General features: G+C 39.4%; 1 protein-coding gene across 6 annotated transcripts in view; it reads left to right on the top strand.

Annotated features, from left to right (window-relative positions):
• Window positions 1-17,242, top strand: part of ZFYVE26 (zinc finger FYVE-type containing 26) — a 52,496-nt gene that overhangs the window by 16,677 nt on the left and 18,577 nt on the right. For 2 of the 6 annotated variants that reach the window (XM_064460065.1, XM_064460064.1), the window contains exons 13-29: window positions 211-279; window positions 897-1,048; window positions 2,385-2,583; window positions 2,901-3,164; window positions 3,348-3,467; window positions 3,718-3,909; window positions 4,899-5,126; window positions 5,503-5,574; window positions 6,551-6,656; window positions 7,447-8,186; window positions 8,754-8,950; window positions 9,835-9,939; window positions 10,539-10,661; window positions 11,945-12,121; window positions 13,403-13,649; window positions 14,842-14,940; window positions 16,801-16,958. In XM_064460065.1, coding sequence (XP_064316135.1) covers window positions 211-279; window positions 897-1,048; window positions 2,385-2,583; window positions 2,901-3,164; window positions 3,348-3,467; window positions 3,718-3,909; window positions 4,899-5,126; window positions 5,503-5,574; window positions 6,551-6,656; window positions 7,447-8,186; window positions 8,754-8,950; window positions 9,835-9,939; window positions 10,539-10,661; window positions 11,945-12,121; window positions 13,403-13,649; window positions 14,842-14,940; window positions 16,801-16,958 — 3,248 coding nt within the window. The remainder of the gene's footprint in view (window positions 1-210; window positions 280-896; window positions 1,049-2,384; window positions 2,584-2,900; window positions 3,165-3,347; window positions 3,468-3,717; window positions 3,910-4,898; window positions 5,127-5,502; window positions 5,575-6,550; window positions 6,657-7,446; window positions 8,187-8,753; window positions 8,951-9,834; window positions 9,940-10,538; window positions 10,662-11,944; window positions 12,122-13,402; window positions 13,650-14,841; window positions 14,941-16,800; window positions 16,959-17,242) is intronic. The other 4 variants (XM_064460067.1, XM_064460068.1, XM_064460069.1 and 1 more) reach the window with 4 other exon arrangements.

The raw sequence follows: 17,242 nt of genomic DNA, 5'->3' as shown, positions 1-17,242 counted from the left end.
ATTGATGGGCCACCCCAACATAGTCTCTTACCTGGTATTTTCTTCAAACCAGCAGTTTTTGCATTCATCAGACAGCAGTGATGGCTCATTTGTGAGATACTCTTGAATATCTTTTGCAGTTGCCTGATCTGTTATTTACAGTAAATTTTAATTACCTTGTCTAGGAAAAAGTGCATTTAATGTGTTGGTTTTGATTTGTTGTCATTTTAGATGAGAAAGACGGAAGTTCCGGTCCATCATTAGAAAGTACAAGTAGCGAGCTAAGCACCAGTACCTCAGGTATTATGCCACAAAAGTAGTATGTCTTGTCAATGTGTGTGATGAAGTATTTGCTTGACTAGTTAATGTGAATTACTACTCTGTGCAGGACAGAATTAGAACTATTCACTTGTCAGAGCTCCCATTTTTGGCTTTTTTCTAATTAGAATAGTATGTATCTCTTTTGCGAGATGAAAATTATTTTTTCTCTTGATATTTTTGGCTTGCAGGAAACAGTATGCAATATAGTGATGTGCAAACCATCAAAAAAGTTAATAGACTGGTAGTCATGTAACTTAAAATGTTTAAGCATGCTAAATTGATTTTATATGTCCAATACTTAAGACTTCTCCCTTTATCCATATTGAACGAGTGCCCTAGCATTGTGTCCACATTATGTAGCCGTTAAGCAGTGTTACATCTGGATGAGACCCAAACTGAAAGTTCTGACCAAATAGTGAAATATTAGAGAACTTCTAACAAGGTGCTTATGTTGACCTCTTTACCCTAAAACTTTCTTGACTCTGCTACTGTATCTTTGTGTTAAATATGTGAAGTACTGTTATCTGATAGTTTGCTGTTATCTGGTGAAGTGTTTTTTCCATAATAGTACACTGATTAATTCTGTCGTCTTGCAGAGGGAAGTACCAGTAACGTGTCTGGGTCGAGTGGTTTGGAAAACAGGATGAGACCACATCAGCAAAACCCACTCATTCCTATGATGCTTTCCCCACCAGAATCACTGTTAGTTTCTTGTGTTTTGAGAGGAAACTTTGTAGAAGCCCATCAGGTAAATGAGCTGTGTGTATTGTATTTGTGCAATTATAAGTCTAATTTGGCATTGATGTTTGTGGTTGTGATAGCTGGTGAATTTCCTGCTGCTTCTGCATTAACAAGCATAGGGCTTTTGAAACATCTGCATTCCAAGTGAGTCACTTCAGAAATAGAAGCAAGTGAAAGGAACAAAGATATTCCAAAGCAACATCCCAAGGATGCTGGGGTTTTAAAAATTTGTTTTATAAAAATGCTTTCTCTAAACCTGGGTTCTCAAAGTGTGAAAATGTTTGCTGAGAGCTCGCCAAGTTTAGTGTTTCACCTGAACAAAGAACACAGACTGCTCATGTGAAGCCTCATGCGGAAGCAGCATCTGAACTGCTTGCTTTAGTCAGTGAGTCAAAACCATGACACACTGCCACTTGTAAGCTTGGCAGTAACATGCAAATGTATTCCTTACCCAAAGTGGAGCCAAAGTGGTGATTACATTTATTTGAAGGAGGTATGTTTTGAGGCTAAAGTCCCAGTACTAAAAACAGGCAGAAAGACTTGAAATTGATAGTCTGCACATCTGTAGTTCTTTGCTCCCTCACAGCTGTGCACACCTTTCTCTGTGGCTTTCAGGCTGATGCTCTGAGAAAACATCTTGAGGTGCATCAGTGATTGGATCCTCTGCAAGAAGCAGTGACCTGGCTGAGTTTCAGATAGTGATATTGGAGCAGTTAATACCATTTAAGCATTGCATTAGCAGCACGTTACTGCTCTGCTCATTACTTTGACATCAAGCATGCCATTTCATCTTTTCCCTACTTATAAGGCCAAAAGAAGCACTTTGCTACTTTATCATCAGTGATACTGAAATTCAAAGAATTCAAGCTTGGTTTGTGTTCTGTTGTCGGTTTGATAATAGGAACTTGCAGAGCTGTGCTTATCTACTCTGTGTTTGAATTTCTAGAAGGTATTCCTTGCTGAATAAGAATTTGTTTAAAATAGTTTACTTCTGAGGCCCAAATTGACAGATTTCTCTCGTTACATAGTGTGTTGAAATCATGAAGAGTCATTCTGAAAGGTGTGGTTTACAAAAATTAATTCAGCTCTAGCCTTGCAGCAACTAATAGCTGAGCTTTATGAAAACAGTTGAAAAATGTCTCTAAGGTCCTATTTTTCAGGCACTTAAACCTCTCCAGAAAAATCCCACCGTTTCAGCCTGTTGTGTCTGTGGGAATGTTTTTCAGTTAACGTATCTGTTTCATTTTATTCCCACGTCTCCTCTAAAACCCCCCAAAGTTCTTTGAACTTTGAAAACTTTTTTTGACATGCTCTGTAATTACATCTATTATTATTTTTGAAAGGTGGCTTTGATGTTTAATCTGGATACTTCACCTTGCTATGGTGAATTGGTTTTCATGGAGCGCTACCAAGAGGTGGTACAAGAAATGGCAAGAGTGGAGCACAATATTGAGAATCAAACGTCAGATGGCACTGGAGGCATCAGGAAATCTGGCAGTGGCCGTTCAACACTGCAAGCTATTGGGAATGCAGCAGCAGCTGGTAAGACTGGTTTTTTTGAGTTCTTGTTATAAAAAGTGAGGGAGAAGTGGAAAACAGGAGAAAGCATTTTGAATACTGTCATAATGAGTGCAACACGTGTTCAGAAGAGCAGGTGGTGGTTCTTTGACTTAAAAGGAGACTAAGAATGCTGAAACCTGCTGTTGATGCCCAGTTTATCCACTCTGCAGTAATTGGTCCATGAAGCAGGCCACCTATTGAATACTTTCCTAAAGGATTAAAGAATGATTATCCATGACAGGATCTGAGATAAATATGGTGGTTAATTAGAGATTTTTGTGTTTTGCTGATGCATATAGGTATGGTATTTTATTCGATCTCGGATGTTACTGATAAATTGCTTGCAACTTCTGGAAGTCTTGCCCCTCCTCTCCAAGAAAACTTCTGGATCAGCAACATCCAGCTGGAGCACACTGATCCTCTGCGGGAAGTCCTTGAGGACCTCAGTCCTTCAGCAATGGCAGCATTTGACCTAGCCTGTACTCAGTGCCATCTTTGGAAGACATGCAAACAGCTTTTGGAAACAGCAGAAAGAAGACTGTACAACAGCCTTGAAACTCGGGGTAGGCTTTTAATTTTGGGGTTTATCAACATGGGCCTGGGAGCAGAAAATGCTTCTCTATACTGTGTTGTTTGTGCTAACACCTGAGTCTTAATTAAATCTCATTTTGTACTTTCATGTTAGTTTCTCCTTTTTCCACTCCTAACTTTTATTTTTTCCCCTCTTTGCACAATGGCTTTTCCAGGCCACAGACCAGACTTTGTTCTACTACACTCTGAAGGTGTAAAGGGTTTCCCAGCACTTCTCCAGCAAATAAGTAAAATTCTCAACTATTCCTGCACATCACAAGGGCAATCCAAGCCAGGTAGTGTGCTTTGCTGATAAGATTTTCTGTTGAAATGTGGTTAAATCAAATTCTTGCCTTTTGTTGCAATGGAAATTTGAAATTTCAATTTTTAGCTTAGTATTTAAAACAAAAAAAAGGTGGGGGGTGGGACCGAAGCTCAATTCTGAATAAACTGTGAAACTCAAAGTGTTTCAATCTAGTTGTATTATAATACAATTTTGGTTCTGTGGGCCTTTTTCTGTGCAAAAATATTTGTCTTTTTTTACAGTTGCGGTTTCTTTCTCCCTCTCTGTAGAGGTCTCAGATGAGAAAATAGGGAGTCATTTTCGATGCAGTATTGTAGACCTTCTGCAAGCTTGCTACCCTGCCTTGAATGAAGAAAGTATTACTAATGAAATTGTTTTATCACAAAATCTGGATCAAATCCTAAAAGCACTGACACATGTTGAACATTCTGTGGGTGAGTTATTTTTGTGATTGTGAAGACTGACAAATGGATCTACATTTTTGTTTTGGCCTGTCCAGACAAATATAAATCTAGTAGTAATGCTCTTTGACATATGCATAAATATGTATTTTAAAAAATAATTTTGCATTTATGATTTTTTAAAACTGTAATGCTTATATTCTGAGCATTTGTTTCCAGAGGTAAAATTTTGAACTTGCCAGAGAAGAAAGGAAAATATCGATGAGTACAGCTGAGGTTATTATTTGTCCTATTTTTCCTTCAGTCCCAACAAGGAATTCCTTAAGTGTATTCTAACCTGACAGCTTATAGATAACTGGGTATATCCTTACTGTTGCCTTTTTATCTCCTTTTTGTTAAAAAAAAAACCCAAAGTTATAAAAATATTGTAACATACCTTCCAATTTTCATAGGGCTATCATAAAACGTCTCATCCTTTTCTGAAGAAGTCTTCCACAGTTGCCTTTTCCCAGAGCTCACTTCATTATATAGCGCTGGGGTGTTTTCTTATGGTTTGCATGTGGTGTTTTGGGTTTTTTTTTCCCATTTTCCTGCAAAAAATGTCTAAGTGGCAAAATATTTAGAGATATTTGTATGTTTAATGAGCAACAAACTTAGGAGAGCTCTAAGGGCTTAATGTTATGGAGCACAAGGACTGGTCAACACCCTTGTTTCAGAATAAGCTTGTGTGTTAATGACACACAACTAGATATATTTTAGGCCTGCCTTAATATATTTCTAACTTGTCAGAGGAATATTTACCAATTTAGATGAACCATTGATGTATTCTGCTGTGAAAATTTCTCTTGCTTTCAATAAAATTATAATGCCCGGACTGAGATCTGTAATTGCAGAGAGGAAGTTAGGCTAAAGCATTTCTCCCTCCCTTCCCTCCCCCGCCTTTTCCTACCCCCACTCCCTCTTCCTTTTTGTCATTTAATACTTACTTGAGTCTTGGATGTGTCTCTGTTCTCTTAAACAAGACTTTAAAGGGAGCCTGCTTGGCACCTTGGTGGAGCAGGCCTCTCTCAAACCTACAGAGCTGGAGAAGCACCAGGTTTGGAATCAAACACAGCTCCTGCTGAGAACTCTTGATCAACACGTCCAAACCATGCCAGAGAGCCACATGCAGACAAACTTTGTGAAGGCCTTCTTTGATTATGTCACCACACTGGCTGCTGTTGTGTTACGAAGCCTGAATACAGAGCTAGGTAAGAGCTTTCTGCTGGAAAGCAAAGGTGAAGAAACACAGATTGTGTAGTCTGGCCTGATTCTGGAAAGTAATTGTGCCAAAATGGTTCCTTGCCAAATATGCCTACTACCTGGCATAGTCAGATCTCTTGATTTGAACTGATCGTTGCACTGCTTTTTAAATTTTATTTCTTGACACCTTGGCCACCCGCATCTAAGATAAAAATAGCTGATGGCAGTAGGAAAAATGAGAACAGAAGTGTTAACTACTGAGCCAGATTCCACACTTCAGTTAAACAAAATAAACAACCCCTGACCTCCAAAAATTCTGATCACTACCCTGTAGGAAAGATTGACTTTTGCATCCAGTGGATCAGCATGCTGTGCACTTTTCAGATCCCTTAGAAGCAACCAGTGCCCTGCTGCTCCACAAGGATAAGAAGAGGGTGTGTAGAAGGCTATGCAGAGGTAGCCAGGTAGAATTTTTTCATAGAATCAGCAGGTGATGATGGTCCATGAAAAGAAAAGCACCATCAGCACATAAAGCTGTCAGAAGAACAAAACAATTCACTGTGCTGGGAGTGAAAAAAACCAGCTGTCTGGTGGTTTGGTTTTTTTTTTAAAGTTGACACTAATTGAACTGCTGGTATAAAATACTACAGTACTTATATCAAAGAATACCTTCCCATCAGGGTAAGAAAAAAGGGCAAAGATGTTTTCAGACATGTTGGTTCAGCTCAGGTCACTACCATGCCAACTGTAACTTCTGCATGGACATGGTTCAGTCCTCACTGACTAACTGCCAAAGCCAAAAAAATGCACAATATTTAAGGGCTGAGTGAGTTTTGGGGGAAATTTTACTGTACTGGAAGATAAAATGAAAAGGTGAACTTAAGAAGAATCTGTTCAGCATTACTCAACATAACTCAGTAGTGGATACAAAGATTTTTCACCAATACTGGCCAGGGTTTCACTCCTTCTGTAAAAATAGCTGTACATCTGTGAGTTCCCTCTGCCTTTCCTCACTTTGACTTGAACAGAGCATGGACTCGCTACTTTACATTTAGAGACTCCTCAGAAACCAGTACTGCAGACTTTCTGTCTTTCACCATAAATACATGTTTTGGGGAAAGTTTGAAGTAGAGTTGCTAAAGTGGTTGAACCTAGACCTTGCTTAAAGCCCAAAGACTCTCCACCCTACCTGTTTTGGTAGTAGGTCTGGTAAAATGTGAGCCAGTGGTGCCAAGTTTGAGGCATATCATAAGCACAAATGCCTTGTAATTTACTCTGGATTTTACCATACTACTGTGAATGTGGACCTCTCCTGAATTTAGTCAAAGAGGTTTCAGACTCAGGCTCTTAAAATTTTTGTTTCTAAGTAAGATTTGGTGTATTCAGCTAATGTGTTTGGATTGTAATAAATGTTCTGATATTTTTTTCAAAGATATATCTGCAGAAGTGAAGGTGGGGAACCCTTTCATACTGTTACAGCAGAGTCCATCTCAGCTGCTCTCCCAGCTTGTGTTTGAGAGACAGGTTCATCCTGACAGGTTGGTAATTTACAGATTATATACTTCTCTAGGTTATTTTGGTGTTGGTGACTTTGGACCTCAGCCAGGATTAAATTCTCCTCTGGCAACTTAGCCCAGTTAGTACAGCCTGCTGTTTCCCACCAGCTGATCACGTAATGCTGCAAGGATTGGTATGCAGGGAGGCACTCAGTCAGTGGCTTCTCTACCAACCTGAAGATTTTTGATAGGGAAAACTGTAGCTCCATATTTTTAACAGTTACTGTCTGTTGTGAAGAGAGAGTGCATTTATGTGGATTTTTTTTTAAACTGAATGTGTGATAGTTCAGAGCAGCAGACTTGCAGCTTAGCAACGTAATAAAGTAGACTAGTAGGGCTTCTTAAGAATACAGCTGGGCATGGCTTTTGCCCTGGTCAGTAGGTAAACTGCATAATCTAAGGTCCTTCCATCACAGATTACTAAATTAAGCTGACATGGAAAGTGTCTGATTTGACAATGTAGCTCTTGAAAAGATGAGCACTAATGGTGAACCGTTTTAGTATGTCACATTTAGGTGAAAGTCAATGTTTGAGCATTAAGTTCCTTTTCTTTAAAGAAATGGCAGCATAAGCTCTGAGTTATTGATGTCATGCTGTATACATTGTTTTCATACTGAGTAAAAATAGGATGTGTACTCTTCCCCTGCATGTACCCAAGAAGAATATTAGGGGGCTTGTGTTCATAAAACATTTGGAAGATTTATGAAAATATGTAATTGTAAAGTACCTTTTATATGTGCTGGGTGAGCTGGTTCTGTTTTCAATCCTGCAGGCTTTCTTCTCTCTTGGCTAAAGAAGAGTTGAACTTGAATGTGCAGCAAGTTATTGTTAACTGCTGCTGTGAACCACTGTCCTTGTGCAGTGCAAGGCAAAACAGCCAGGCAAAGTCTCTTTTGACAAACATCAGCAACTTAGCACACCAGTGTGCCTACCACTGCCTGCCAGATGTTGAAATACCTATTCACAATTCTGCAGTGACCTCTGAGGATATCTCCACTCAGGCCCTATCCTCTGTGAATGACTTGAACCAGCACACCCTCACTGCCTCCTCCCTGGACTTCCTGAAGTCTCAGTCAAAGCTAATGGCCACAGTGGCATGTCTAAGTGCATCTAATATACAGAAAATTCCGAAATCAAGTTTATCTTGGATGGAATTTCGGGGCAAACGGGAAGTGCCCTTAGGTTTGGAACAGATTTCCAGGGAGTGTGAAGCATTGTTGAAGGAGTTCCCAATATTGGAACGATCTCTTCTTGCTATGTTTGAGCCACTTCAGAATCAGCAAGAGGAAGGTAGCAGTTTGGCTACGGTTTTATCTGGCAAGACATATATATCTGTGGTTCTCCTAGGATTGCATTCCACCACAGCTGTTAAGATATTAATGGGAGTCTTTGAACAGGCTCTTGCTGCAAAGGATTGGGACAGAGCTCTGAGGGTCTTGGATCTGTACAGTCAGGATGTGGAAGAGCTGGTCAATGTGAAGGATGCTGTGCTGAGCTGTGCAACTGCTGAAGGTAAGAAGGATTAAGTCAGGCTTTCATCCTTTCATTTTTTTCTCTTTTTTTATGAATACAGCCTGGATCAGGAGGTGGAAACTAACGTAGTGGTCCTTGGGCAAATCCAAAGACAGAAACAGATTCTTTCCCTTCCTTCATTCTAAATTTGCTTTCTCTGATGGTGTAGTTTGTTTTGCAAATGTGCAAACCCTGACCAATTTAGTACAATAGAACTGGAATGTATCTGGTGGTATTATTTTTATGTGAAGAGCTGAATTCATCAGGAGACATTAATCATAGTACTGTTAATGGAACATCTCTTACAGCACTGTCATTGTCATATGTGAGAGGAGGTGCCTTTTGGAGTCTAAAGATAGTAAATATTCCATGCCAACTTCGGTTACTTCCTGAGAATCTGATGCTTGGGATGAGTCTCGCATAGATTTTTCAGCACTGTACTGTTTCTTTTGGTGATGCAATCCAGTGAGGTTTGTTTGTGGGTTGTTTTTTTTTGTTTCTACAATTTGGAAAATTTAAAAAAACAACCCCCCAGAGTTTCAAACTAGTGGTTTGTTTCCTCCACAGGTAAGGATGGTTGGCAATACTTGTTCCCAGTAAAAAATGCAACATTGAGAAGTAGGCTGGCCCTACGCTGTCTGGACAAATGGCCACTTGATGCCTGTTTGGAAATCCTAGCTTATTGCATTTCTGATTTGGACGTAACTGATGAACTAAAAGCCAGTCTGCAGAGCAGGAAGAAAGAACTTCAGGTTTATGAAAAGGTACAAAGTCATTCTTCAAGTAACCACTGAGTTGAAATAGGCGGCAGGGAGCAAATATGCTTGCCCTTTGAAAAAATTTTAGCCCTTCATTCTTTTTTGATCATAACAGCTTTTCAAGTCTTTAATCTGCAACAGTTCATGTGTTTTCAGTGCTGTAGTGTCCAATTAACACTCTGCTTCCATCCTTCATAACTTACCTGCTCTCCTATTAGCATTCAGGTCTGCAAACATGATTAGACATAAACATTTGTGTGAGGCTGCGTTTTTGCAAGGCGTTTGTTATTCCACTCTATACAGATGCTAGAGTTTCTGGAAGCTTTCCGTGGCAATTTATCATTTTATAACCCTAAGAGGTGCCAGTGTACCTAGGCATGATATGGAAGACTAGTGGTCCAGTGAATGTGTTTGTATTGCAGTCAGCTCTCCTAACTGCAAAGTAGTACAGATACCCAAGTTAAGTCAGAGTAGCTGGCCGGGAGTTCAGCACAGACTGAAAAGCCAAACAGAGCAAAAAAAGAAGTCATAGATCGCTGCCGAGCTAACTGACATTTGGCTCAGTTGTCTCTCTGTTAGTGCCAGCAATGTCTGCAGTATACGTGTACTTATTCATCTGAAATTATTGCCCTCTAGCCTTTTAAAAACATTCCCTTATAAATGTGCTCTGTGGAATGATACCACTGAAAAAATTGCATAGTCTTTTTTGGAGTGCTAGTGTATCACAACATCCCAGAAAAGGGCTAGAAATAAATGTGGGTCTCCTTTTTGACTTCTTCCTTGGTATGAAGCAGTTCTTGATGTGATCAGCTCAGCTGTTCTCTTAGACTTAATGATTGTTGTAGATAAAGCTTTTAAAATTTGTGCTACCCTAATATTACCTTTTTCAGATTTTGAATGTGCAAAATGAACCATTGTGGAATGACTGGCAGGATCTGAAAAAAGCCTGCACTGATGACCCCCAGGCTGTCATGAATATCATTCTGAAAGCAAAGGTTAGGTATTGTCCTGTGAATTTTGTTCAATAAGAATGCATTAAACTTTGAATAGATAAATTTGTTGAAATAGCATCTTAAAACACCAATCAGTGGAGATTACCTTGGGAGGAAGAATTCCTTTACTCAGTTCTGTGCTACAGAAACAAATACAGGTCTGTTTAATGTCACAATTTACATGTAGCTAATAATGAAGTTTAAGTTACAACTCTTACTCTGAGATACAACTGGTTCTTTTCTCTTAGAATTCTGAAGACTTTAATAGCATGGCTTTTGGCATACTACAAGCTTGATTATTATATAAATATTGATACTGTAGATCTGTCTGTCTTTAAAAGTGTCTCTCTAAAGAGCTGACTTGCTTACTGTGAGATGAGAAGGCACTCTCAATGCAGGCTGCGACTCTGACAAAATTGGCTCTCATCTTCCTCCCCTTGTCAATGTAATTATTTAGTTTTTGCATGTGGGAGAGGAGTCCAACGTACAGCATTTCTTGAAGTTGACCACAACTTTGGGAGAAACAGCCATATCAGAAGGTAGAGTTTGTCTTTCTTTCACTTTTCCATTTTTACTCTCTTCTCTTTTTTTAAATTCTTTAGGGTTATGAGTTGTGTGAGGAATGGGGACATTTGTATCCTGTCCCAAGAGAAGACTTGATCAGCCTTCACCGTGAGCACCTTCTCCACTTATTGGAGATGGGAGACATGGAAAAAGCATTGCAGGTAATAGCAAGACTCTTTCAGCCTTACATTTGATAGAGTTAGAACTGTTGTGACTAAAACTTGTTGCTCTGGGGGAGTCAGAAAGGCTTCAAGACAAGAAACACCTAAACAAAAATTTACGACAACATTTGACCTTAGAAAAGCAGATATACAGAACCATAAAGATAAGGAACTACAGAGTAAACACTAAACCAGAACAGACTATCCCTCAAGGACAGTATATACGTGATCTCAGAACTGAGTTTGCGTGAGAACAGAAGTTAACTAGCAGACACAGTGAGGAAGAGTGCATCCTTCATCCAGAGACCCCTAATGACCACCCAGGGACACCAACAGACATGCACAAATGACATCTGCATGTGATAACGAGTTATTGGAAACTTAATGAATAGGTATATCCTTTCTTGGGAAGCTAATGAATATGTATGTAAAGCTTGTATAAGTTATACAACTAACTCTGTGTGTGCACGTGCATTCGGAGTGATCCGCTGTGCATCCAGCGCTGCAATAAACAATACCTGCTTAATAGTCATTCAGGCTATTGAGTCCTGATTTCGGCTTTTCATGGCATCATATCCGTAGGTCAAGTAAGTTGAGAACTGTTTTCTTTGCCTTCTTTGTGTGTCTTTCATGGCCTTTTTGGTTCCTCCCTTAAGAGATGCTATTTGCTTAGATATGGTTTCAAGATCCTGGCTCTCCCCTTTTTGCCTAAGTGAAAATCTAGCTTGGCAGTCTAGTTGTTGGACCTAATACCATAAATGTCACTTACGTGGAAATACAAGGCCCCTTTTATTTGAAAAACCATAATGAAGCATTTCTATGCTGCTTACGCAGAAAAAACAGAAGTGAAACTAGTAACAGCAATTGGTCAGTTGTGCTTCAGTGCCTAAATTAGTCAAGTGTGAATTCTTCTGGTTTTAATAATTATGGAGCTGTTGCTGATAACAGCGTAACATAAAGTGCAGGCTCTTTCAGACTACGTAGCTTTGAAAATATTCTGGAAGCAAAGCGGAGACTTCTGATGACTATACCTTCTGTCCCATTCCTTGCTTAATTTTTTGCTTACTTTAAATTTAAAAATATTTTGATTAATAGATGGAGCAAATAGTCAATGAGTAGTCTATAAATGGATTATCTAAATCATCCTTATATATGTAAGACACTTGTGCAAGTTAATTTGCTTTCTGGACCATTGTAGGGTAATAGTCTGTCATGGACTGCCTTATAAAGGGTACTTTCCAGGAATGTAGTAAGGATTCACTGTATTTTGTTGGGTTTTGTAGCTTTTACAAAGAATTGAAGACCCTGGTATTTGCCTTGCCATCAGTGAACAGTCCCTTGACCAGCATCCAAACTTGGCAGCGTCTCACTTCTTGGCTGATTACCTCTCAGTTCACTTCCATGCAAATCTGACAACAGCACGCCGTAATGAAATCCAGGCACTCTATATGGGATCAAAGGTGAGCAAAGCTCCTGCACTGTGGTATTAACAGCAATAAAGAGTTATATGCATAATTTTATAATACGTAATATATATGTAATATATAAAGTCTGTAGATTTCTATCAGAGCATTCTCACCATATCGGATCTAAGATCCTGAGACTCAGGATCTGAAGGAAAGGTAAAGATGGCTTAAAACTTCTCTTCCCCTTCCCCAACTTTGCAGTTGCTGTGTTATGAGGTGCTCCCAAAATTATTATCATACTGTATTGTAATTGTACAGTATTTTTATTGTACAAAGTACATACAAGTTGTATGAAGTTGTTATTGTAGCTATTAGTGTAGCTCCCCATATGAACAGAGCAGTCTTGTCTTTGAGCTGTAGGGAGTGGAGGAATGCACTGGTTAAAAGAGGGTGGGGGGTGGAATAAAACAAAACTGTGGTGTTTACCAGGACAGTTGCTATCTTTGTCCCAAGTGAAGAAGAAAGCATCCTCAACTTACTCTCTGTCAGCAAAACCAGGTGTCCTACGTATGCCCACCTGTATGGTGGTCATTGACACTTATATGGCATGTTTCTCCCAAGTGCCTTCCAAAGGTAGACAGTATCGCTCCTTTTTTTTGGATGGCCATTGCCTTTACAGAAGTCAAACAGGTGCTCTGCTCAGCCTGGGAATAGCTGCATTAACCAGTAGATTACCTTAGTTGGATGCATTATACATAAACAAAATGCAGTGCTTTTGGTAGTGTCTGTTTTGTTGTAGGACGACAAATAGCAGCTTGCTCTGGTGTGTGCCACAACAGTATTTTGCTGGGCTTCCTCTTTCCTTACTTGTCCATTTTGAAGACATGATTTAATTTGGAAAGTGTCCCTATTAACTGTCCAACTTTAGAATTGCTCTTATTTTCTCCTCTTGATGTTTACTCAAATGATGGAAGGATAAGGATTGGGGTAATATTCTTTTTATAAGCTTATTTTAATAAAAGAATGTGCTCAACCCTGCAACATCATATTTGTTACAGGGTCACAAAATGCTTTCTGCTCTTCAACTGCCTTTGAAATGAGGCAGCGTTTTACAGAACGGGAGATTGGAAGCTAAGTAATTTCTGCAGATCCATTTGGTAATTCTGTAACAGAAGTAGAAATAGGTCAGAGAAGTCCCACCTCCATTTTTTTTTGGCCTCTATATGTTATTCCAGTCTCTGCATAAGCTCCTGTGGTAGTTTCTTATCTTTAATCTCACCAAAACACAGATTTAAAGGTGCATAATTTCAATATATGCTTTTTCCCTTGTTTCAGGTGCTGCTGACTCTGCCTGAGCTCTCCCATGTTAACTACTTCCACCTCTCCTCCAGGCCACTGCTCATGCTGGAACAGCTTCTCATGAATATGAAGGTGGACTGGGTAGCTGTTGCTGTGCAGACACTGCACCAACTCTTAGCTGGACAGGAAATTGGTTTTACTGTAAAAGACATTGACAATTTGCTCTCCAAGTATGCAGAAAAAGCTCTCAACTTCCCTTTTGCAATAAAAGAAAAGAGATCAGGTGACTGTCTGTGAGAATGCTGTTTTTTCACTTGGGGAAAGAAGGGCCAATTTCCCCCCAGAATCATTTCACCAATCATAGAATCATAGAATCGTTAAGGTTGGAAGAGACCCTTAAGATCATCGAGTCCAACTGCTAACCTATCACTGCCACAACATTTTTAGATGTGTGTCTCCAGTCTTCCTCTAGCCCAGAATATGTTCTTAAAGTCTCTGCCTTTCTTGTAAGTTCTCAAGGACCAACAGCTTCAAAAGTTTCTCGGACTTTCCTCTGCTCCTTTTTGGGGTCTCCTTTCTTATATGATATTGTTCAATTTTATTTCATTCCTGTTTAATGCAGAGTCACTGATGATATAAGCGGTTCTAAAACCTGCAGCCAACTGCATCTTCCCCCAAATAGAATGGGGATCTAATCTTCCATAGTCTTTCCTCCTACCAGAGTCCTGTTCCTTTTTCCACATAAAAGACTTTTAAACTTGTAGTCCTATTTAATGTTCTCAGCACGGTTCTCCTTTCTGGTTTGCCAATCCCTTCTCATCCATGTTGTCTTCAATTCTCCTGCATTTGGCTCTCTCCTTTCAGGGTTTTAGAACTGGAACAGCAGAGGGTGCTGCAGATCAGTCGATTGCTTTTGTTTTGCTGTATTAAAAGCACATGGCGTGTGTACCTATCTGTCTCTATTAATGCATACATATATCATACCAACTTGCTTTTTGCCTATTTCCAAATGTCGACTTCATGGTTTAAAGGTGCTGCTTTTACTAACATAAAAGCATCACACTTATCTATCTTTTCCTACCAAATGACCTATAACTTCGCAATTATGTTCCTTCCTCTGCAATGTGAAGCACTGAATATTTGCCATGAGCATCTTGTGTCAAATAATTGTTTTCACATCTGATACTTGTTCTGTGCTGTATGATTCCTGTGCCTGTCAGTAGTCCATTACTTTGATAAGGATCCCTTTCTCTGTGTTTTAGGTGATTGAATTTTATATGGGTTTGCATGAATTTTTGTGGGCCAATTTTCGTGAAAACAGTAATTTGTAATTACATAGCTAGTCCTGTTTTCTGCTGATGTTGTTGCATACTCCTGTGAATGGATTCTTCTAATATTTGTAAAAACAGGTAGATGGATGGCCAGTATTGTTGTCTGATTTTTTTTTTTTTTTTTTTACCTTCCCTTTGTCCTAGATTCTCTGATACGTATCCAAGAAAGTCTCAATCAGGTATTGGAGTGTGAAGGACAGGCTAAATCAGGATCATCAGAACTATCTCCTGTCAGCCTTACTGGTAAGGTTAAGACCTTGTTGAAAAAAAAATGGCACCCTGCTCTTATTTGTTTTGTCCCCTATGTATGTGTGTCCCACTGTTTAACAGTAACTCAGGTTGCATTTCATGCAGTTTAGTAGGTCTCTACAGTCAGATGCTTTGGGCCCAATTAAAGAAAAACTTCAAGGGGAACAGCAAGTCTATGGCTTTGTTTTGATTTTTGGTAGGTATCTACAAAATGTCTGAAAAATCAGCACAAAACCTTTCCATTGCAGACCCTACAGGGAAAGAAAAAAAAAAGGCCTGAACAGACCCTAGGTACAGGACTACATCTGTAGGGGGAAAAACAAAATTACCTCTTTGCCACAGCTAGGTTGCTAGTGGATTAATGGTGCTCCAGGTTAATCTTTGTGTCTTGGCTTCTGTATTCTTCTGGGTGTATAGGCAGAGGTTGTGGTACTTCTCCCTGTCTTCCTATTCTGTCCTCAGTGGCTTGTTTTCTTTTGGATCTTAACTTTGGTTTTACAGTGGAAATCTCATTAGTGTTGTATTTTTTTATCATCCTTTTGGTCCATGATTTTTTTTTTTTTCCCTAGGATCCCTCCTGTCATCTGAGGGAAATAGCACACCTTGTATTATCTGAGAGGCTCCACTCACAGTCCTCAAACACAGATAAATAGAAACAAAATAATTTAAGCCAAAACAACTGAATACTATTTGTGGCTTAAAAACAGCCACAAATTCTTCTATAGGTTCTGTTCAGCATCTAATGCAAGAGATGCACTTTTCAGAGGATATATATGGTGAGAGTTGCACAGTCTTGTACTCTCAGGGAAAGATTTAGCAAGTGGTAGTTCTCCCCAAGTGATGGGCCTGAACATCATATTAATAGGATGTACGGTTTAGGGTGTCTGAACTGTTCTCTGATTCTGTATCCTGAACCGAAGACTCTTCTTGCTCTGCCTACGTGAAGTGACAGTAGCGTCTTCGATTGGGCTGTGTAGCTCTTCAGTTTTTCTCATAATGGTCAGCTTAATATCTGTATGTCATTACAAAACTTGAATGCATGTTCTCTAATGCTCTAACGTTCCTTTGCGGTCTAGAATCTACTTGGATGAGCATGAATTAGCTTTATCAGAATGGAGGTTTTTTTCTTTTTTCGTTTAGTGTTCATGTATACAGAAGGTGGCTTTCAGGGCTGCAATGACACGTTGAACTTTTTAATTAGCCTGTAGTATAACTGGCTTACATCATACAAACTAAAAGCCTCTCTAATACTGTAAACTTGACCCAATGAGTATTTCTTTGGCAAGGTCAAAGACCCTGAAGGCCAAAGGCTTAAACTTCTGCCTCTCTGAACTGATTTCTCCACAGCAGCTTGTAAAGGGGGCCAGAATAGGGAGGGATATGCTGTTGCTAGCCATACCACACCTCTCCTGAGATAACAAAGAAATGTCTCAGTCTTCAGGAATGTTAGCACTGGGTATCCTTAAGATTATATTGTATGCTATATTGCTTTTTGGTATCCATATACTGGGGTATTTTTTCCTTCCTCCTCTAAGTCTCAGCTTATGATACAAGAACAGATGTTGACAAGTTGTCTTAGACATATGTAATTGTTATGGTAAAGGTCTGTTAGTAAGTGTGTACTCTCGCTTACCAGTATTGAAGTACTATAAGTTTACATTAGTTTATAATTTTAGCTTAAAGCAAATATATTCCTTACACAATGTTATTTTGCCATGCCTGGTTGAAAGATAACGGTAGTCCTCTTGTGAGCCAGAAAGATCTTACAGCCTCAGTAAGTCTGTAGTGTTTTCTGGTATTCAAGACTCCATTAAACAGCTTAAATCCAGTTTCTTGGCCTGGCTCTTTTTTAAGGTGTCACCATATCTGCAAGTCCCAAAGACAGAAGTCTGCAGCAGAACTTGTTTCCTCAAGAATTTGTGCCTCCTGAGAAGCCGCCACCAAAGCAGCAATGGATACCTGATGACACTGAAACCATATGTATGGTTTGCAAAAATGAACGCTTTACTATGGTAAGGAGCAAAAATTAAGTACAGACTTTCATAGAACTGTGACCTTAATATGAACACTTGCTCATAGCCTGTTTCCTAAGAGACACTAGCTACTTTAACAAGTTTGTCTGCATCAGTGTAGGCCTGACAAGATTGCCAGTCCTTTGATATTTAATATGTTATTGCTCTCTACAGCTACCTGAAAGGAGGTTGTAGTGAGGTGGGTGTTGGTCTTTTCTCCCAGGTCACTAGCAATAGAACTGAGGAAACGGCTTCAAGCTGCATTAGGGGAGGTTTAGACTGGA

Source organism: Phalacrocorax carbo, chromosome 9, assembly GCF_963921805.1.
Source record: "Phalacrocorax carbo chromosome 9, bPhaCar2.1, whole genome shotgun sequence".
NCBI lineage: Eukaryota > Metazoa > Chordata > Aves > Suliformes > Phalacrocoracidae > Phalacrocorax > Phalacrocorax carbo.
Note: the sequence above shows the minus strand (reverse complement) of the source record. Positions and strands in the feature narration are given on the sequence as shown.